We start from the raw sequence: 22,796 nt of genomic DNA, 5'->3' as shown, positions 1-22,796 counted from the left end.
TTCGTCAGCTTAAAGGTGTTTAGACAAAGTTCTGACTAGAAGCTTTCATCTGTGCTGATGCTCAAATCTGCATCCCATTTAATTATCGGAAGTGAAATATTATTATCTACATTGCATAAGAGTTTGTATATTTTGGAGAGAGTTTTATTCAGTGAGAAATTAATCAGAGGGGTAACTACGTCTGGTGGCTTTAAATCGTTGTCTTTGTTTTTAAACTTTTTTGTAAAAATAGATTTAAGTTGCTGATATTCCAAGAAGTTATTTATTCCATGTTTGTCTTGAAGTTCCTGGGGTGTTATGAATCTTTTATCAATAATTAATTTCTCCAGTAAGTGCTTGTCTCTTTCTTAATGACACCTGCAGAAGCCAAACCAAAAAGTATTTCTGATTTGCACTTTGGGCATTGCTCATGCTTTATAGTAATTATTTTTTTTTCCCTAAAGGTCTTTTGTGTCGCTTTTGGTTTGTAAAACTGGAAAACGTTTTCATGTAAAGCACTATGAGTCAAATTATTTGGGAAAGGGCTATACAAATGCAGTTTAATTTGATTTATAAATAAGGTGACAATATGGTAATAAATGACCTTATTAACAATATTTGAGAGATCAGGTTAAGAGGATAAGTTTCTTCCGTAAAAGTGCAAAAACAGATTTTCTATTTCGATAAAATGCAAACAAAATTGACAGAATTGGAGGTCTGCGTGAGTAAATGCAGCTTAAATGTATGTACTTTTCTTGTTGTTTGTGGAATGGACAGTGAATTTTTATTGAAGCATGCTCAGAAGAATATGATTATTCCCACAAGAATTTGAGACTTTTAATGTTGGCCGCAGGTGAGCACGTCTTTTGTTCACGAGGTTGCAGCAGTTAAGAGTTCAAGATGGGAGAAAGAGCTGCAAAAACAAAACCTTTGACTCTTTCCTTGACAAGCGGAAACAAGCTTTTTGTTGTGCTTGTTTTTGTGTTATTTTGTATTGTTTTATTTATCCTCAAACGTTTTATCACGTTTCATTAAAGTTTTCATGGCGTAATGAGAGCGAAGGCAACGCTTCGAAGTAACCCACAAGAGGTGTGATGACGGCAGTTGCAAACCGCCCTGTGTTGTCATGAGAAGAGTCACAGTGAGCTTCAGAATAACTACAACTAAAAAAATCTGCCTATCAAAAGCAGGTTGACATGATGACACAGTCAGAGCCCACAACAAGACTATGACGAAACACACTTACAGTAAAGCACAAACATGAATGAAAAAAGGCTGATGGGTAATTCAGCTTAGTCATTTGAGTCTGTATGAATTTATTGACATCAACATTAGACGCCAGAAGGAAGCCTGAAACATCATGAAGAGGAAAAAGTTGCAACACTTGGTGAGTGTTTTAGCGTTCTGTCTGCAGGACAAGTTCAGAGTTAGCCTTCAGTTTAAAATTGGAGTGTGTGCGTGTGTGCGTGTGTTTTTGAGGAGGGTCTCGTCACACCCACCACCCGTCTGAGCCTGACAAAGGGGGTAGAAATAAGCCCGACCTAACGGCAGGAAGACACTGTTTGCTTCACAGGGCTGGACGTTTGTTCATATCTTGCTTCACTGGAGTCATGGCTCAATGTGAGTACTTTTCTCATACTTATAGTAGGCATTGGGCTACTATGGTAAAACCTTTTCATTTTTGCTGTTTAACTTTTCTTTAAGTCTCTCCTTCTAAAAGCTCTGGACTTTTGCGAGTCCTGAAGTAGATTTTCCTAATAATGAAGTGTTAATCCTCGTAAAATGGCTTCAGTCCTGTTTGAGCATCTGATGCTTGTGTAGCAGCAGAGAGCAGCTGCAGCTTTCCCTGATAGAGTCTATATTTATGCACCCGCGTGTCTACAGTCAAGTCAACTTTGTGCCCCCAAAGAGAGAAAAAAAAAATCTGCTTCTCTTCTTTCAGAGAATCCACTGGAGTTCTCACGCGAGTGTGGATTCAGAAAGTGAAATGCACAAGGAATGTGAGGAAAGCTGCTGCAAACATGTTTGTTGAGCAGCGTTACAGATATGGTGTACAGAACAGAGAGGTGGTGATGAATGCACTCACTTTGCTGGTTTCCTGCTGTTTACAGTCTGCGTGCTAACTTTCTTGTCTGGATTTTAAAGGTCAAGAAAACACTAAATTTAAGGAAAAACTTGTTTTGCATCATCCTCACGAGTGACAGCCACCTCCTGTTCTGTGCACAAAGAGTGCATTTGAAGTCAAGGAGAGTTGAGGTCAACATGTTCACTGCATTCAACTTCAGAGTGTTTGCATGTTTGTTTTTCCGGGATGACAAGTTTAGCTTAAAATTCCCTCTAAGGCCTAAAAGTGGTTTCTGGTGAAACAGTCAAGCATGAGAGGGAATCTCATGCATTTACAGTGCAGCATTATGTCTTAAAATGTGTAACATTTGGAAGCTGCTTCACTTAAAATGAGCGCATTGGGCTGAACGTTATTTTCCTTTTTTTAAATCCTTTTTTTCTAATTGCTCAATCCAAAGAATGTCTGTGCATCACTACAGAAATGAGGACATCTGCCTTCTGCTTTATTTTGAGCGTTCATCTGGTTTTGAATGACAGATTTTCATGAGGTTCCAATTAACTGCATTTTCCACCTTCCCTGTCAGGTTTCATGGACTTCACAGTAAATCCCGGCTCTCCAGGTGGTTTCTCAATTATCTCTTCAATAGAAACAGCGCTCTGGTGTCATGCTCGTATTTTTGGAAGACCATATTTTAAGCAATTGTACACGCTCAACATCAAATACCTTGTAATGATCTGGATGCAGTGTGTTTTCGCTTAAGATGCCAAGCACATAAAACATCCAGACCATAATAAAGACTGGGTAATAAGCCCAGCAGGAAGGCTTTGCAGTTGTGTCTTTGTTTAGTTAGATCAAGCCCAGGCCTGAAATCAGCACCCCCCCTCAACCTGCTTTCCTGGACTTTTCTTAAAGAATGAAGCATACGATCATTAAAGAATGATCTCTCAGTGGTTCTGAATGAACCTTCTGTTAAATCAGTACATGAAAATTGACTGGTGAAAATCATCTTAAATATCCTAATATTTTGCAGATGAATGCTAGATATGAAAATTCATTTATTTTCAATGACCTTTAGATCCCAGTAGTCTTTTTTATCATTTTAGGAAACTTTTTAAAGGTTCAAATGTTATTTATCAGCTGGAGTTTTTGTTGGGCTTTGTGGTAGTAAAAATGATAATGGTGAATATTTTTAAGAATCAATGCTTTACGATGAATGTTAAGGTTTAAAAAATGATGTATTTGTAGATAATAAGTTAGATGTGTGGCAAATGCTCATTTAAACCAGAGGAAACTGCAGCATCCTCTGGAAAAACCCCTCAATTTTAGGTTCCTGTCTCTGCAGCTGTGGACATTGAACGCTTGGACCTGGAGTGCCAGTTTAACAACACCGACCATCGGACTGATCTGAACGGCGTGGACAGGCTCATCGTGAGGAGAGGCCAGCCCTTCACCATCAGCCTGTACCTGCGCTCGGGAAGCTTCCAGCCTGGCGTCAGCTCCCTCAGCTTTGTAGCAGAAACAGGTGATTTCATATGGATGCTGTGCTCTAAATATTGAATGAAAAGGCTAAAGTAATGTGTTTAGGTATTCATTTTCATAAAACTCTGAACAATGAACTTCATTTTTGAATAAATGTAGAAATAGGTGATAAATTTGCAGCTTTGAGGTTGGAAAGAGGCATAATCTTCTTTAGTTTTCAAAAGACCCGATCATCTTATAAACTATTCCCTGCTGTCTTTTAATTATGATTATGCCGTTTTTAAGGCTAAATAGAAAAAAAAAACTGTTGTATTCCAGAACATAGTTTATGCAGACCGGCAGGAGTTTTATTCACTTCTGAGGTGTGACTGTTGGTGCCAAACAAGGTGAATCGTTTTCAAATGGAATTTTTTCATTTTAAAATTACTTTTCTCTATAAATATGTCCTCCATTATCAGAAAAATATCACAAAAACAGACTGGCGACCTGTCCAGCGGTCCCCAGGCCTTCGCCCACAAGTGGTTGGGATAGGCTCCGCCCCGTGACCCCGAAAGGGGATAAACGGATTATAAGATGATGAATGAATGGATGTCACAAAAACCTGTTAAAAACACCAAAAACACAGTTTTCATTGAAGTCTATCTGTAAGTGACTCTTCTGCTTTTTGTAAATGTTTTTGGAGGATGATCTGCAGATGTTTTCCCACTTCTTAAATACTTTCCTGTTTATGTTGGAATCTGAAGACCATGTTTCCTGGAATTTAACACCAATAACCATTTGTCTACCCTTGTAGAATTGAGATAAACCACTTATGTGAGACGACGCGCAGCACGCCAAGAACTACAACACATCTGGCAGGGAAATGTTGCTTGTCAGAGAAGGAAGCGGGTGTACAATCACTGATAACTCTGTCAAGCTTCAAAAACAATTCTGAAGGCGTCGGTTGTGGCTCTAAGCAAACAGAAAGTTGATTTTAAGGGGATATTGATGGCTGAGAGATGTGACCATGCTGCAGCAGTGTGCGACACTGGAGGCAAAATTATTGGAAGAAAATTGCAGTGATTCAACTTGCGATAACACAAATTGTAGACGAATTAAACAAACAGCCTCTCATAAATTAACAATTAGGTTCTCATTCTTATCTCGAATAAGCCTTCAGTTTTTCACCGACCCCTCTGAGTAATGTGTCACATTTTGTCACCTCCAGACCCATGGAAACTATTCTTAAAACTCTTAGTTCAGCTTGGAGTGTTTTTGGAAATGGGAAAGTGGAAAGTTAGGAGCTTTATTTAAGTTTTTGCTGCAAACTGTTGCATCTCTGTGAGTGTGACCCTGGTCCTTAAGGCACTTTGTTAGTAATCTCTGTATCTCCACGAGGACACATAGTTAACCTCCTCATCAAGATCTCCAGAGGGCTTAAAGACCCACTCCAAAAAAACTGTGTTTTTGGGGTTTTCAACAGGTGCTTGTAGCATTTTTCGGAGGACATATATTAAGAAAATTAAGCTTAAAATTGCATATCTGAATAATTCTTTGTCACGGTGAGGGGTTGGTTCGAGAGCCGGTAGGACCCAGATGCAGAGGCGGAGGCACAAGGTTCAAGGGCAAGGGGGTTTAATGGCCAACAAACAAAAAGTGCTGCAGAGCAGGATGACAAAGGAAACAAAACTTACTGTGGCGAGGAACATGGAACAAGAACACCAAGACAGAGCTAATGGACCAGCACAGGAGGAAGGCAGAGACAAGACTTAAATACAGACAGGGTAGACAAGACACAGGTGAACACGATCAGGGCAGATGGGGACCAAAGGAAGTAAAACTCAAGAAACAAGACAAGACAGGAAACCTTTCAAAATAAAACAGGAAACAGAACCAAACAAGAAAGAACAAGAACTAAAACGAAAAATAAGACACAACAAACTCAAACCATGACATTCTTGATATAAATCATTTTGAATCAGGAACGGACAGAAATTGTTGTTGGCAAAAGTGTGAAAGTGTGATGTAGAAGCTGTTACGACAAGCCACAAGCTCCATTCTGATGCATTCACTGGCAGACAAATAGATCCATGTACATCTTCATTTGCCTTGTCAGAGCTGGATTCTGGCTGAAAGCGGTTGTAAGCTAGAGGGAAAGCATGTAAACAGATGGATGATGGGGGCGGGCTTACTCCGCGCCAACAGCTCACGCCACAACTCATGGACAAATTTCTTAATAGACAACATCAACAAAACGACAGGCTTTTAGATTTTTGGCTAAACACGACATAATCTTAATTAAAAGACCACTGGGAACACTTACAACAGATGAAAAGATGATCGGAGTGGGACTTCAATATGTCAGTCGCTAAATAAGCTTGCAGTCTTAAGGACTAAAGTTGGAAATTCCTGACTTAGGGAAAGACTTCCTGTGCATTGGAGGGGATGGAGATGATTGAAGTGAAGGGTTGTCCTTTATGGACTCTAAAAAACCATAAAGATATCTGTGCATGATCGAGTTTTCAGATATTTGAGAGAAAGTAAAACTGTTTATTTCACTTTGCTTGATTTTTTTGATCAATGTCGTCTCCAGGTCCTCAACCCTCTGAGCAGTATGGCACCAGAGCCTCCTTTGGACTGTCTCCAGACGTCGACACTTCCCGCTGGAGCGCTGCAGTCACCAGTCCTCCTGGAGACATGGTGGCCCTGCAAATCTGCTCCTCCCCCAATGCACCCATTGGCCGCTACACCCTGACTGTGGGACAGTCGAAGATTGAATTTATACTGCTCTTTAACCCTTGGTGCCCAGGTAAACATAAGTGATGAGCTGTCTGTCAGGAGGGGGGCTGAAAGGCTGTGATGATCGTGTTTCACAGCTATAGGCAGGAGCAGCTGCGGACAAATCACACACGGGAATTGTTGGAGATCAAGTTGAAAGGAAAACTATTTACTTAAGAAGTGAACACCAGGTTACATCAGTCATGTTCCTGTCGCTACTTGCATTGACATGTCATTTCTTTTGACCCTTTGACAACAGCGGATGACGTGTTTCTGGACGATGAGAAGAGTTTGGAAGAGTATGTCTTGTCACAGGATGGAATCATCTTTCGAGGGAGCCACCAGTTTCCTCAACCCACACCCTGGAATTTTGGCCAGGTACCAACACTAACAGTGAAAATCTCAGCCCTTTTTGTCTTCCTTTATGATCTCAGTCAAGTGATCCATCATTTCAATAAGGTCATGAATGAGTCTGATCATTCTCATTCCAACAAAAGCTAAGTGTGTCGGCTAATGCAGGATCTTTCACTGAAAACCACAGAGCAGACTAAAACAGCGCAACTTTTGCTTTAGAAGTGATTATATAAGATGACAGACTTCCCTTTTTCAGAAAAGTTTTGCTTGAACTCTTTATAATTGATCATTGTTTTACCTTTATCACTTCTAAAGTGAAGCGTTTGTTTTGTTGTTGTGCAGTTTGAAAGTGGAATCCTGGATATCTGTCTGAGGATTCTGGATTCCAACCCTAAGTACTTGCGTAATCCGGGAAAAGACTGTTCAGGAAGGAGAAATCCCATTTATGTGTCCCGTGTGCTGAGTGCTATGGTAAGATCTGCCCCTTCATTTTAGATTTTTTTTTTCCCAGTACCCCAAATCGATATGAAAAGGTTGTGTTAATGTCTTTTTTTCATTGCTTTGCAGGTGAATTGTAATGATGACAAGGGGGTGTTGCTTGGGAAATGGTCAGGTGGCTACGATGGCGGTGTGAGTCCTTTTCTTTGGCGGGGAAGTGTGGAAATTCTCCGTAACTGGGACTCCCAAGCATGTCAGCCAGTACGCTTTGGACAGTGCTGGGTCTTTGCGGCAGTGGCCTGTTCAGGTATGATGGCAAGGAAAGTGAGAAAATGAACAAACCTGCATGAGGGTGTATTCAGGCTGGACACATTTGGTTTGCTTTAAGTGAACCAGAGTTTGTTTTCCCGATAATCCAGAACCAATTTCCAGTCTGAATGCATCCAAGTGAATCATGGTCTGGGACCAGGAACTGCTCTCGGACCCATCTTTAGAGGTGGTCTTGGTTTGTTTCCAATCAGACTGAGCTTCGCTTTGTTTAGGAGCGTGGACAACTGATCCAAAACGTGGACAACTGATCCAAAACGGCCACGGTAGCGGCGTTACGATGTAAACAGAGAGCCGCGGACAAATATGGAGCAACGATAAGACACAACAACTCATGCAATGTGGTCAGGCTCATTAAAAGGACTTTAAACGTGATACTCATTGCCTTTCAAGCCGTTTTCCCTACAATTTAAATGCCATAAATACTTATCAGAATACCTTCTTAGCCGACATCTCCTTAGCCACCGCCTCGCAGCATGCCTCCGCCATACCAAAGCAGCAGTCAAAGAGTTTCATCTGACGCTGATAGAGATGTTCATATAAAGTTTGAATCAGTTAACTTTCCCAACAAGGATTCTTGGCCAGTGACTGTGGAAATACTTCGTTATATCGTTTTGTTGACAGACTTTTGTTCGAATCAGAAATGTTTGGTAGACAGCAGTCAGTATAAACCAAACCAAGGTTCAGGACTTGATCCGGACCAAATTAAGTGGACTCGGTCGGGACCAACGGACTTCTCCAGTATGAATATAACCCTGAAAAAATAATACATGCATTCAAAAAGTTTTATTTTGCTCCTTCAAAAAGTCTTCATGGATCTTATTGTGCTGTTTTTTTGGTATTGTCAGTCTCCAGAGCTCTGGGCATACCTTGCAGAGTCGTAACAAACTTCCTGTCTGCACACGACACCAACAGCAACCTGACCATTGAGCGCTACATTGATGAAAATGGGGAGCTAGTCCAGTCCAGAGACATGATCTGGTCAGACATCTTTGAACTTGCACATTCTCCATTTTTGCAAAACATTGCAAAAAAGCATGTAATTAACCTTTTTTTTTCTGTAGTTTAAGTCCATGCCTGCTAAAGGCTGATTACTGAGTTCTCACAGGTTGCCTGCAAAGATTAGTAACCAGTCTGATGTGCACATACTCTCTCTTAAAGCGTCCTAGAAGTATGCCAGACTCTGCACCCCAGAGTGCCTTTGGGAGTCTCATTAAGTCTGTGTTTGTGCTTGTTGCAGCTGTTTGGCAGTACATGAAAGACCAGCAACACTTAGCAATGTTTAGCTGTCCAACTGGGTTGACACACTGAATTCTAACCCTCTGCAGTTATAGTGCATGTGACTGAAAAAAATAAAAATAAAAATAATGGTATGTTTTAACAGGAGTCACTTTCTAGCTTATCTGTTTTGTTCTGAACGCAGGAATTTTCACTGCTGGATTGAGAACTGGATGACCAGGCCTGACCTTAAAGCTGACTTTAACGGCTGGCAGGTCAGTGACCCCACACCCCAGGAAAAAAGTGAAGGTAACAAGTAAAAACTTTTAAATTACTTCACGTTTGTTTCACCATTTTACAAATATTTTAGCTCTAACGATGGATCCCTCCATCAGGAGTGTACTGCTGCGGCCCCATCCCTGTGAAGGCCATCAAAGAAGGCGAGCTTACCTTCAAATATGATGCTCCCTTTGTGTTTGCTGAGGTCAATGCCGATGTCGTCACATTCATGAAGAAAAAAGACGGCAGCACCTCCAAGGTTACTACAGCTACTGTGGTAGGTCAGAAGATCAGCACAAAGAAAGTGGGAAGTGATGCCAGAGAAGACATCACTCATCTCTACAAGTACCCTGAAGGTAGAGAACACTTATTAACATCTGTAGGTTGGGTGTCATTCATTTCTATTTAATTTTTGGTACTTTGGTTTACAAAGTTCAGAACTGAACAAGTGGAGGCCCACCAGCCATGGTGGAGACGCAGTAGAAGAAGGTAGCATAAGAAGCAGGAATCTCCTGCAGAAAGAAATCCTAAAAAAACCCAGATTTTTCTTATTAGTAAAAGTCATGGATCCTTTTGGCTGGGCGCCACTCAGACATAAGTTTCTACAACCCACATGGTGGGACTTTGAGTTCTGCTGTGGAAGAAGCAAAAACTCACAGCTTAAGCCCGAGTCACAACTTCCCCTACAGGCGGATACGAGCTGTCTGCAAAGAGGAAATAAGCAAACCTGTGAAGGGCTCGCATGCACACTATTTGTTATCCAGGCATGCTGCAGGCAACAAGTCATTACAGACATTTATATGACACACAAGGGTAAAGAATGTGAGCTGCAGGCCCGTTAGGGCAGTTCATGTGATAAGTGCGTGTTCCTTGCGTGCAGAAATGAGTAATTTGGACAATCAGGCTGCAGTTTGTGTGGACATCCTAAGGGAGTCCTACGAGCACTTACGTATCATGTACACACCCCGTGCGTATGTGAATTGAGTCAGTAAGAAGCCAGTACCTTAGTGCTGTGTAAGGGTACTGTACGACAGCATCACCTGTACATCATAAATGCATGCAACTTCCATTTGTCTTGCAAAAACTTCACAATACACTTACCACATGTTACATATCATTTTCTGTACATCTTATGAAATAGACCTCAAGGGACCTACAAGACACATATGTGCTCCCCTTACGATGCATCTGCTCCTCTTAACGTGCCTCCAGGCCAGAACAACCTAAAAACCCACAGCATCCGTAGGGGTGCATGTTAAAGCATTGATTCTACATGTCAGTGTGTCCACCTCCTGAGATTAAGTTTGTTTGTGGATGTTTTCTGGAGCATTTCACTAGAAATGCACTTAGTCCTACTAACTGGCTGCTAATAGACTTGTAAAAGCTTCAATTCTACTTTTTTTGCAATAATAATTTTTTTGTCTTTTATGATTACGCAGTTTTTCTCAGTCGCTTTAGTACAATTCTCAGATCAGAATTGAAGTTATTTTGGAATGTATGTGTGTATATTGTGTATATAGGTTTTTATACTTACTCCATAGTCTTTTTCTTTTATATACTGCTCTCTGTTCCTGTACTGCTGCCGCAATAAGGAAATTTCCCCATCGTGGGACTAATAAAGGAATATCTTATCTTATCTTATCTTAAGTTTGCAAATACGCGTGTGCATTTCTCAAAACAATTTGTGCAAACAGCAAAACACTATGGATTTCTTGCAAAAGCCTGTAACTTGCTCAAAATCTTTGGTTCATCTCTCAAAACTAAGTCTTTATGTCATTGAACATGTCAGTGCCATCAGAATGTCAAGTTCTTGTGTCATTGTCTACGAACACGACAGTCAAATTACTTAGTCATGTTGTCAATATAACTGTGTACTTTAGAGGGAGGTTCTGATGTAAACTATGGCTAAGGTTTTGATGACAATTATTGTAAAATGTTAGTTATACCTTTTTTGTTTGATTGCAAGAGACTGGACAAGATTCACATTTATACTTTTATTGTTCACATTATAATTTGTTGACAGACCATGTCATACCAACATAGAAAAAAACCCACTGCAAACAGTAACACAAAGGGGAAAAAAATGATAGGACAATATTCTGTACTACAGTACAGGCAGTACATAGGAATTGGTGTGGTCTTCCTACACCTCTTGTCGTTCCTGTATGTTAGGCCACAAATTCTCATCCACATCACAGCGAATATCCTCTCTTGCAATGCAGCGAAATATGTTTGTCACATTATGACAACGTGGTCAACCATTTTGCAGTTAATGACTTATACGATGAACTAATGACTAGGTGTTTTGAGGAGTAAGACTATTGCACAGTGAACTGTATAATACATTTTGATCAACATGACATAAATAATTGACAATGTAGCAAAGAAAAGAGAATTGTACATAATCATTTGCATGGATGTACCAAAGCAATTGCAACTTGTTCAAAGAAGTGAGAAACTGCTTATATGATGTACACAAGTGACATCATGATGTGAAGATTGAACAAATAGTTTTGGGAATTTCATTCTGATCTGAGAATTGCACTAAAGCGACTGAGAAAAACTGTAAACCAGAGACAACAACAAGCTCATTCAAAACGTATTTTGCTTTTATTTCCCTTGAGTTTATACCAAATCCCCTAACACTGAAGAAATGTTTTGTCACCAGTTTATTGTACTATTGAGTCACTAAGACTTTTCAAACCAGGAGGGTAATCATATAATATTGCATAGCACATAGCATTTTGTACTTGATGCTTCTGCCTCTATAATTCCAGGATCTGATGAGGAACGGGAAGCTTTTACGAAGGCCAACCACCAGAACAAGCTGCTCCAGCAGCTTCAGAATGATGGCCTCCACCTCGCCATCAAAGTGACATCTGACATGAAGAAGGGCTGTGACTTTGACGTGTTTGCTGTCGTTACTAACAACACACAAAGTGAGAAGATGTGTCGCCTGGTGTTTGGATCCTGTGCTGAGTCCTATAATGGCACTCTGGGGGAGAACTGTGGATTTAAGGACCTGCTCAATGTGGGCCTCTCACCAGGTGCAGGTAACCCAAGTCATCTTCAGAAATAACACTGCAATGATTCCAAAATGAGCCCTGCCGGCCTTCATTTGATTTCGGATGCGTTTTTCTAGAAAGACGAATTCCACTGAGGCTGAACTATTCCAAGTACGGCAGCCATCTCACAGAGGACAACCTGATTCGTCTGGCAGCTCTGGTGGTGGACTACTCCACAAAGGAGGCCATACTGGCAGTGAGACATATTGTGCTGGAGAATCCAGAAATCAAAGTCAGAGTGAGTATGGGATGGGGAAAGGATGGGGTCATGTGAAAGGGAATCACAAAAGAGGTCTAAGAGGATCCAGAAAGCACAAGAGAAACGTCTCGGCTTATGTTTTTGTAGGCCAACATTAGAATCGCTTGCTTCTGACGGTCACACCATAAAAAAACCATGCCTCTCACTTTTCTTCTTAATCTTTTATTACATATTTATTGCCTTACTTTTCCTTCACTTTTATTTTTATTTCTTAGTCTTCTTAGTTTTCCATTTACATGAGAGGCCGGGGTAGGAACAGGGATTTAGTCCAAGTCTTGATTAGAGGTTGATACTGAAGCGAGGAAGCTCTGGGAAAGTGCTGCCATATGGGTTGACTCGACGTTAGCCTATTGCTTTAATAGAACTGGAGTAAGCAGAGGCCAGCAGATGTTGCAGCCACTCTGAGGCGAGTGAGAGTGCACGGTTAAGTCAAGTGATTAGATTTAAGTCTCAAGGACAACTCTTAATGCTGAAGAGCTGAAGGTGCAACACCCCACTGTTTCTGCAGCATGCTGACAAGAGTGGAGGTTAAAGCTCAGGAAGAGAAACTGCAAAGACTTAGTGGTGAGTATCGGGTGACAAAGGAGGAGGAATGTAGGAAATATGGAGCGAGAGAACATAAGAAATGTAAGCATCAGTCACAGCCAAAAGCTTTTTATTTTGTCCTTTGTACTTTACAACCGTTGATCAGATCTGGACTTTGAGAAGCAGTCCTTTAAAGGCATCCTTTTAATGTGCATTAATCATACAACAGTTCAATGTTTTGAAGCTGAAGTTAGTCACCAAACATTGTCATAAATAACTAAATAGATCCTCCTTCCATGTTTCTCTGCATTTTATCAGAAGCTGATGTTCTCTTGTTATTTTAAAGGAAATGTTTTAAAGTTATTTTTAACTTGATGTTTAAAGTCCCACTCTGATTATCCTTCTGATCTTTTTTCAAAAATCTTTTGAATATGATTATGCCATTTTTAGCCCAAAGAAAACCTGTGTTGTTTTCTATGACTTAGCTTCTGCAGAGCGGCAGCAGTTTAGAAATTCGCCTCTGAGTTGCTGGCAGGACTGTTGGTATGAGTAAGCCCGTCCCCCACTGTCCATCTTCCCTTTGTTTGCACTCTGTCCTGCTAGCTTACGGCCCTCACAACCCAAACCTAACATTAGCAATGCAGCAATATTGAAGCCATTCAGCCGTACAGTTTTGAACCCGACCCAAGCTCAGAAGATAAAAACAAAGACGTACATGGATCTATTTGTCTGCAAGTGGAAGAATCAGAAAGGAGTGGAGGAGGGAGCTTGTGGCCTGCCTCAGTAGCTTCCACGTCAAAGATACAAGCTTTTACAAACTGTATTTTTTTGTCTGCTCCTGATCCACAATTTAAAGAAATACCCAGAAATGCAACCTTATGCTTTCCTTAAAAAGGTCTTCCATCAGAAAACTGCTACAAGAACATGTTAAAAACACACCTTTTTCCATTGGAGCAGGATTTTTAATTCCAAAGTTACTGTAAAGGTTTAGGATGGACCACCCAGAAAGACAGAGACTCAGGTGCAGAACAGAGCCTATTTGAAAAAGCTCAGCAAGTGGCAGATATTTCAGAAATGTTAAGAGGTTCAGGTGAATGTTTAGCAATCTCTGGGCAGAATTATGAGGTTGGTGGTGGCGTTAATCCAGCAAGCAATCACTAAACAAAGGTCAGAAAAGTTGATAAATGTACAGGCAGGGCCAGGTCCAAATACAGAAAAGAAAAAAAGTCAGCAACTGTATTGTACATACAATAACCATGCTTGGATGTGGGCACAAGTTACAACAAACTGGCTGGGAAGCAAAGTAAATAAGAGGAATACCTGCAGCTCAGAACAGGTGAGAGTCTTAAGGCTGATGAGGAGGAAAGACAGCGTGAAAATGGCCTAATTGGCAGCAGCTGCTGGAGGTCTGGCAGCTCAGGAGAACATGATGGTTTCAAGATGTTCAGAAAGCTCAGAATCTAAAATTGTCCTCCTTTTGTATGATATTGTTGCCTTGTTTGGGCAAAATTATTAAGTATTTGGTGACAAAGAGGTGAATGTTTCCCCACAGATCCTGGGAGAGCCAAAGGAGAACAGGAAGCTTGCTGCGGAGATCACCTTGCAGAACCCGCTACCAGAACCGCTGGAGAACTGCTGCTTCAGCATCGAGGGAGCCAACCTGACCGGCGGACACGTCCTTTCTGAAAGGTTGAACGAGCTCTTTTTTTTTTAAACTGAAAGCAATAATTTTGGAACTTAAAAAACCTTTTGGTTTTTCTGAAATCACTGGAGTACTGTAACAATCTGTAACCCTTCATCGTGTCACAAGAACAGGCAGATTGCTGGATCCAAATGCAGCAGGTTAGCTCGGGAAATAGTCCATAAAGCTAAATCAGGGTCAGGCAGGCAGGGGTCAAAAGCAGGCATGACATCATCAGAGGAGACACAAGGGTAGTCAAGATCCAGGCGATGGTCGGGGCAGGCAAACAGAGTCCGAAACAGGGTCAGGAGACAGAAGATCCGGTCCAAATACAACGCCCGGGAAGGAAGGCAGAGTAGCACTTTGCACTGAGTTTCACTCAGCGCAGTTCTTACGTATGCTGTGGTTGACTGAATGAATGAGTCACATATGTGGCTTCCAGGAAGTGTGCGCTGAGGATGCTGGGAGCTGTAGTTTGTTTTTTTAATAGGATTTGAGTTTGCTACAAGCATCAATTTGACCACTAAACAGTAAAGCCAAGTCAGCAGCGATGCTGACTTTTTTTGGTTATTTTATAATTGTATTTTTATGCATGTTGTAAAGATTTTACTAATTTGCTCAGAGTTCCATTGGAAAGGAAGTTCCTGCCAGGAAAAAAGGGGATTGTGATTCAATTCCCTCCTTTGGTCAAACTCCTGCAGAATCGGTGAATTATTTTATCCATGCTAGTTTGTTGGTCCCCATGAAAATGAATGGAACTCTGGCATGTTTTAGTGTTGGGATGGATGGTCTTCTCCAGGAAGGAAGCCCCTTATTGCATAGAGACACTGCAGGGACTTCTACAGGAAACTAAATATGATGAGATGATGAGATTTTTATGTTAAGCGCTTTGTGTTTTTAACCAAAATGAAAGGCGCTATATAAATAAATAAAGTTTGAGTTTGAGTTTGAGTTTGAGAAAAAATAATAAAAACGCTCAACAGTAACATTTGCAGAAAGCCATTTGTGTGAGTTCATTGTGTTAAGCAACAATCACTCTTTTAAGTGCAGCACATTAATGCAGCATCGGCTTTCTGATTGTAGGACATATGTAATCTTTGTTTGGATCTTTCTTGTCTGCAGTGTTTTGCTTACATAAATAGTCACAGGCGTCATAAGTTTTGGTCAAAGACCTTTTTACATGTTTACGCCATTTGAGTATTGTGATAAAGTCCTGCTGCTGCATTCGCAGTCGTGAAACTTAAATATTTACCTTCCAGGCTGAGCTCCACTGTGGGACCCGGTGAAGACGCCAAAGTGAAAATCTACTTCACTCCCAGCCACTCGGGGCTGAGGAAGCTCGTGGTCGACTTTGACAGTAACAAACTGTGTCACGTCAAAGGCTACAGAAACGTCATCATTGGAAAGTAAAGCCTCGATAATTGTCATTAAAATGTTTGCAGTATAGCAATAAACAAATGCATAATCAATGTAAAACCTGCATGCAAAGGTTTGTCGCCTCAAAGTTATTGTAGTTTTCTTCTTCTGTTCCTGTGTTACGTCTTTTGAAAATCTAAAGCAGGCTGCCCAAAGTCCGGCCCCTGGACCAAATGCGGCCTGCAATCCAATTTCCATTGGCCTGCAGGCCCCTGTCATAAATCAGTAATATCACTTTCTTAAAACTTTGTGTACAATTTCTTACAGGGCCTATATCATGCACTTTCTGAGCTTAAAGTTCGATTCAATTCAATTTTATTTGTAAAGCCCAAATTCACAACAACAGTCGTCTCGATGGGCTTTGTATCAGTAATTGAAAAGTAAAACATAAAATCAAAAGGATCATGAATACATAGAATTCAATAGGAAAATACTAAATTGAACTAACAAACTGACTAAACTAAACTAGACATCCCTGCCCTTAGACCCTCCTTCGTTATGTGTATTCATTCCTCACAAAAACCTGCTCCCTAAGCACCAGTCCCTCAAATCCACGAAAACCAGTGGGTTCTCCCAATGTGATGTCACAAAATAATAATAATAATAATAATGGATTGGATTTATCTGCGCTTTTCAAGACACCCAAAGCGCTTACATTGTGTCCATTATTCATTCACTCCTCATTCATACTTGGTGATGGTAAGCTATGGTTGTAGCCACAGCTGCCCTGGGGCAGACTGACAGAGGCGTGGCTGCCATTTCGCGCCTACGGCCCCTCTGACCATCACCGGGATCATTCATACACATCCACACACCAGTGGAGCCACACTGGAGGCAAGGAGGGTGAGGTGTCTTGCCCAAGGACACAACGACATTTTGGCTGGAGGGAGCGGGGATCGAACCGCCAACCCTTCGATCATTGGACGACCCGCTCAACCACCTGAGCCACTGTCGCCCCAGTGGCTCACAAAGTGGCTCACAAAGTGAGGAACAGCCCCTTCCACAAGAATATGCGCTCCCAGCACCGCCACTAGGCTATCACACAAACACCCACTTCCTCCACAGAGCTAGCGGTGAGCAGTAACATATTTTCATTTTTCATCCATCTTTCCCAAAATGTGGATGTTTGTTTTCGTGGGCGAAACTCAGACACGCTGTCGAGGCTGGCACTTGGTTGATGTCATGAAATGGGCGGCACCCACACAGAGCCAAAGCCGGCCCCTCAGAGATCGAGTCGTCCTACTTCCGTGTCGGAAATAACAAGAATAGCATGAACTAGGTCCTTTAGTGGTGATCTGTTAAATTCTGTTACAAACTCTTGTAAACATGTGAAATGTAATTGCTGGATCCTTCTTTCACACTTTCTGGCTCTGTAACAAGTTACTAAACAAGGTTTTTGTTTTTTTTTCCCAGACAGACATTTTCTTTATTTTATTTCTAGTCTTCCAATACAAAATCCACAGTAACTTTAATAAAAACGTATTTCTGTTCTATGTAAAGAAGTGAAAAGTATCCCATTCCAAGTGTCACTATAGCCCTTCAACAGCAGAGCTTTGGCTCCAGTGTTCACATTCTTTTGGCTACCTGTACTCTATAACTGTTGAGGCGATTGACATAATTCCAATGGATTCTGAAGCAGCGAAAAGCCCTGAGATGCAAACCCAACAGTGGTGAAATGATTACGCAATCAACACAAATCAGCTGATTCTGTTATGGACAGAGGGAGCATTGTGCTGCAAAAGCGGTATAGAAAATCCAATGCGAGCGTTATGGTATGTCACCGTGTGTTATTCAGGTGTCGTCTTCAATGTTAAAGGGTTAAATAATTCACTTATTGTTATTATAAGGGTTTAAAGAATGCAAGCCAATTGGTTAGTCCTCACATTTTTAAACTAACCATGATTTCTTAGGACACTCCTGGTCTAAAAATATTTTATCATGACTCAAAAATGCCACAGGCCCCAGAAATAAGTCAAAAGTTCCTATTCGATTGACTGATTTGTTTTAAATGAGCCAAAAAAAAATCTGCCAATGGGGTAAGAAAATAATTCTAAGAATCCTCATTTTAAACTAAGCTTTTGCTCAAAAGTTTAAATGGTACATGTCTGTAATTCAATCTAAAGTTGTGATGTGATGACCCACAATGCTTCTAAAAATGTGTTTGTTTAGCTTGCTATCTGTCAAACTGTATTTCTTTGGCTGATAAAAAATAAATCATATTTCTACCAGACTGATGATTGAAACATGTCAACAGATACCTGACATGTAAACCAGCTGGCCTCATTCTCTCTCCACATTCAGAAATGAGATTCACACCTTTTGCTCGTTTAAGCAACTTTCAACACAATTCTTTACCATGAGAGATACACTGAGGGAAACTAAAGAAAAATGATGGATGATACATCTTTACCCAAATTAGTTTCGACCTCACTTTTTTTTTTAAAAACCACTCTAAATTACATTCTAAACTATTTTCTGATTCACTTGTTTTCAACGTTGATTTGATGCAGAGTTGGATGAAAGTGAAGGACTTTGCTGCACCCTGGTGGCCAGAAGGACGCACTGCAATGATCATGAGGAGTAAAACGTTTCCTTTATTCAGGTGCTGCTGACTACAGCCCCCCCATCTTTAAATGCTGATTTATTTTTGAGGTCGTGGGCTGTTAAAAAGTCCAAACTACATCTATACGTCAAAGAATCAACAAGTTTGTTCTCCTTAATGACATATAAAATCATAAATTAGTGATTAAGATAAATGCACAACAAAGAAAAACCCAAGTTGTCTTGAAATGGAGATGATGTGAGTTCAGAAGGAGATAATTCCAGATGAAATAACTCAACTTTAGGAGAGCTGATGCTCTCCTGAAGTCAATTTAGGAGAGCATGAAGCAAACCTGAAGTAAACGACAGTGAATGGGGATGTCCATCAACTCAAAATGTAAAAGTTTATATTAAAAAGTTCAGAAAAAGTTGCTGTTGTGTCAAAACACAAAAGGGAACCATGTTACTGTCACTGGGATGTGACAGAATAAATTGTGTATTATATTTTATTGTATGCTCTGTTTATATATGATGTCAGATTCAAACTAAAAGTGTCTTAAAACAAACATTTTATCTGAATTAGCACAAAAAACAGCACTTAGAATGCAGCAGTTAAATAATGTTTATAGTTCTTTATAGTTCAGGGTGAAATGATTGATAGTTTATTAAAATTTAAAAGCATGATTTGAGTAGAATTAGCCACTCCTAAATGACTTTAATGGTGAATATTCAGATTAACTGTTACAGTAAGCAGAGGTCCTTTTATGCATCATTCTCTGCTTTCTGTTAAAGTGATTGTCTTCTTTTAGGTTCAGTTACAAAATCTTTCAACATTTCTGTCAGTTCATTATCACCCGGTCTTTACAGCTTTCAGTTAGTCAGTGTGAGTTATTTCCTTCTTTCTCTTCCTTGTTCAGGTTTTTTTTTTTTTTTAATCTTTTACTTGTTTATTAAAAATGTAGGTTTTTTTTGAGATGCAGTCAACAGCTGAAGTATTATTCACAGCAGAAAATGCCATTTAATTCAGACACTTCTAATAAGCCAGAATATCTTAAACATATAATATTATCCTCTGTAAGGAATGTAGGGAGTAACTTTTTTTTTCCTCCTTTGGCTCCGCTATGCTACCCCAACCTTTTTTTGACCAGGCATGGTGGCAGAAACTTCAGCATGACAAACCCCAGGGCCCCACAAAAGACGGAAAAAACAGAGCAGACGACCTGACGAGGTGAAACTGAAAACCAGGCGCTTAAATAGACTGAGGGTGATTGACAGAAATGAAACCAGCTGTGGATGATCAACATGAACCAGGACTGACAGAGGAGCAACTCAAAACACCACCAAAACCAAGAAAACAACAGAAAAACCAAACTAAAGCACAAAATCCTTTCAATTTTAACTAAACAACCTAAATGTTGGTGTTCAAAGCAGTGAGAAAAAGAAGAATTAACAAATGAACTGCTATTTGTCAGCCACTTTGAGGTTCTTTCATTCCTTTTTAAATTCATGAGTCCAATTTTCTGAGCTAAATACTTTCCCTTTAATTGTGTTCCTAATAAGTCTGTTTACTCCTTTTATCTTCAAAGCGTCATTAGCTGGTTGTGTCTGTGTGGTGAAGTCATTTGAAGCTGTCTCTGTTGGGTAGCTTTGTTTTTGCACTTTTCTTTTTTCTTATTTTGCTGGTTTGGACTAAACTGACTAAAGCTGGGGACTGGTCTTCCGGTTTCCACTTAATTTAAATTATCCAGTATTATAAGCAGTAATTTTTACACCATTATCCCCCCTGCACAACCCCAAAGTCCTTTCTAAATTTGTATAATTGACATGCTTCTGCAGGTTTACCAAAGAAAGTAACTAAGTAATAAGTCCTGTAAGACACATAAGGTCTGATTTAGTAAGATAGGTTAATACCAATATAAACCCACTCTGATAAATATCATGTTTTTGGTGTTTATAACATGTTTTTGTTTCCATTTTTTGACAGTGAAAGACATTTGTTCGAAAAATTAAGCTCAGAATGCAATTCCAACTGTCTGCAACAGGTAAGGGAAGGGGGGCGGGATTGCTCCGAGCCAACAGTCCTGCCCACAACTCAGAGATGAATTTCTAATGAACTATGTCCAGGAAAACGACTGATTTTTAACATTTTGGCTAAAAACAGCAAAACCATTAAAAGACCACTGGGAACGCTTTGAAAATAGATCAACTAATGATCGTAGTGGTACTCTAAACAAGAAGTAATCTGTAATGTATATTTTAAGTAACTGCATTTGAGAGACTGACAGATTATATTAAAAGTGTTTTTATGATGGGGACACTTCTAATTATTTGAGAACGTCGGGTGGGATGTAAGTAGAGGAAGCGAAAGTGAAAGTTTGCAGGGTAATGGTACAGTTTGTCCACATGTTTTCCAGCAGTCTAAATCTTCAGCAGCAAACCTGAAGGCTTGGCTCACAGTTACCAGCCCAACGTTTATCAGCAGGGAAACTTCTCAGCCTGACAAAAGTTTTCTGTCTCTAAAACCAAACCAGGGGGTGGATTCAACAAAAAAAAGGAGCCTCACAAATCCATCTGCTGCATTCGAGTTACCATCAGTTACAAGATGAAGATGTTATAGAATAGAATTAGCATGTATGAAGATATCTCCGCAAACGTCAGGAATTGTGAAAAGTGAACTCCTTTATTTTGTGCTTGTAACACTGAATGTCAACAATATTGATCTTTTTTGCTATTTAGAGAATCCACAAGAAAATAACAAAATCCAACCTTATCTGATTGGTTTTACTAAAGGCGTATTACATGAACACAAAGTAATAACAAAGGACACAACACTGACACAGATGCACTTAGAATTAAAATGTTATCAGGTCTCATTGGGGTCTCAAACAACCAAGCAACAAAAAAAGACCCACTTGTAGCAGAGTCTTTGCTTACTGCAATACAAATACCTAACTAGTTAGTCTGACCTGCTGTCTTTATTTTACTATTGTCTTACTGAACATTTTCAACAACAATCTGCTCAAAATCCAGGATAAAGTTAGAAAACTGGCTAAAAACAATAATCACAAACGTCATCGAGGAAGTAAAAGTTAGCAGTCTAAGACATTTTTTTTACAGCTGGATCAGTTAAAATCACTTAAAATGCACATTTTTGAATGAAAATGAACAAAGGGAGGGTCCCATATCTGCTTGAATTTGGCCTTAAAATGTAAAGCCTTTTCTCTCCTGGCATTCTCTAAGATTCAGGCAGCAAAGAAACCAAGAAACATATCAAGACGTCCAGTGATGGAGGATCCCTCCGCGTAGAAACAAGACCTGGACATGCAAAAGAGCAAGTGATTAACTAGGAAACTAACAGCTGCCTCACAATCTCAGAGGCTACCAGCCTGTCTCCTCCTCATCCTCTCGCCTGTTTCCTGGATGAGGGGTTTTGTGACTCCCCTGTCTCCACTGCTGGGCTTCCTGCAGCTCATGTGACTCCTGACTGTTGACCTGGAGGTAGGCGCGGACGCGGTGATGCTGCGCTACGGCGCCGCTGTTGTCAATAACTCGGCACTCGTAGGTCCCTTCGTCTGATGCTTTGACACTGGAGAGGCGGAGTTTATGGGAAATGTTGCTGCCGACGACTTTCACCACCTGGTGGAGACACAAGCAGTAAAAGCGACATGAATCACATGAAAGATGTCTATGAAGACTCTCATTAATCCAGAATTGACAAAGCCTTTTGGATAAGAGGTGACACGTCTTCTATGTTTAAAAACCAGATGACAGCCCCTAAACCTACTACCATGATGACATTAAAAGAAGAAGTCACTAAAAGCTTTCTAAAACTTACACTTATCTTGGTGGAGTCCTCCGGTATTTCCTCCATGGTCGCTATCTGCACAGAAACAACAAAAGCATCCCAGTAAGCATCCCACATAGGAGCATCTTTAACAAGCCAATGCAACGATTTTAGATGCTTCGGTTTTTCTCTGTTGCTGGAAGCCTTGAGGCACGCTTTACTTGGGCATGTACTGAGTGCAGACCTGCTTGGTGTCACCAAGTCTCTAAACGGGGTGATTACATATGCAGAACCAGAGACATTCTTATGGGGACAGCTATGGATTGTACATGTTGTAAACTTTAATTTCAGAGATCTTTTTTTTTTCTTTCTCAGAGCCAATTATAGCTTTGACAAACGTGACAGAGGAGCGTGCGTCTCCCATGAATGTGATCCCCGCTATCCCACTGCTGCCAATCACTAATAAGCATGCATACTTTGTTGCCATGCTGGAAGGCTTCTGCCACAGCAAATTTTGCATTTCATTGTGACTGCTAAACAGTGAACTGTGAGCTCGGCCCCAGCCATCAGGAGCCCAAATAAATGATTTGCTCTCTAACATTTAGGTTTCATTTTTCCCCCATATTTGG

General features: G+C 40.5%; 2 protein-coding genes across 3 annotated transcripts in view; one reads left to right on the top strand and one right to left on the bottom strand.

The window, feature by feature from the left end:
• Window positions 1–1,438: 1,438 nt before the first annotated feature.
• tgm2b (transglutaminase 2b) lies at window positions 1,439–18,072 on the top strand. Of its 2 annotated transcripts, none has more exons than XM_023955253.2 (13): window positions 1,439–1,599; window positions 3,387–3,566; window positions 6,096–6,311; window positions 6,540–6,658; window positions 6,977–7,105; window positions 7,202–7,379; window positions 8,248–8,380; window positions 8,823–8,926; window positions 9,013–9,252; window positions 11,674–11,949; window positions 12,039–12,199; window positions 14,298–14,434; window positions 15,686–18,072. In XM_023955253.2, exons 1-13 carry the CDS (start codon window positions 1,590–1,592, stop codon window positions 15,834–15,836), a joined length of 2,034 nt encoding a protein of 677 aa, XP_023811021.1. In that variant the 5' UTR covers window positions 1,439–1,589; the 3' UTR covers window positions 15,837–18,072. The 2 variants fall into 2 exon arrangements, with proteins under 2 accessions (XP_023811021.1, XP_078803862.1); XM_078947736.1 differs by lacking the exon at window positions 1,439–1,599 and adding an exon at window positions 2,618–2,663.
• Window positions 18,073–21,044: 2,972 nt separating this feature from the next.
• The window catches only part of vstm2lb (V-set and transmembrane domain containing 2 like b), a 93,794-nt gene continuing 92,042 nt past the window's right edge, over window positions 21,045–22,796 (bottom strand). The window contains exons 3-5 of the mRNA XM_078947737.1: window positions 22,219–22,263; window positions 21,793–22,019; window positions 21,045–21,698 (exon numbers count right to left, since the gene is read on the bottom strand). Of these exons, the coding sequence (XP_078803863.1) occupies window positions 21,626–21,698; window positions 21,793–22,019; window positions 22,219–22,263 (345 nt within the window). The 3' untranslated portion in view covers window positions 21,045–21,625. The remainder of the gene's footprint in view (window positions 21,699–21,792; window positions 22,020–22,218; window positions 22,264–22,796) is intronic.

The sequence above is a fragment of the Oryzias latipes genome, chromosome 5 (assembly GCF_053564925.1).
Source record: "Oryzias latipes strain Hd-rR chromosome 5, Olatipes_Hd-rR_3.1".
Taxonomy (NCBI): domain Eukaryota; kingdom Metazoa; phylum Chordata; class Actinopteri; order Beloniformes; family Adrianichthyidae; genus Oryzias; species Oryzias latipes.
This window is presented reverse-complemented; position numbering and strand designations above follow the sequence as displayed.

What these genes read in the sequence shown, in the direction of transcription:
- tgm2b (XM_078947736.1), top strand. Translation starts at nt 2,633, where the DNA reads ATGGACTTCACAGTAAATCCCGGCTCTCCAG. An exon ending in AGTAAATCCCGGCTCTCCAG is followed by an intron (nt 2,664 to 3,386) that starts GTGGTTTCTCAA and finishes CTGTCTCTGCAG; the next exon opens with CTGTGGACATTGAACGCTTG. An exon ending in CTTTAACCCTTGGTGCCCAG is followed by an intron (nt 6,312 to 6,539) that starts GTAAACATAAGT and finishes CTTTGACAACAG; the next exon opens with CGGATGACGTGTTTCTGGAC.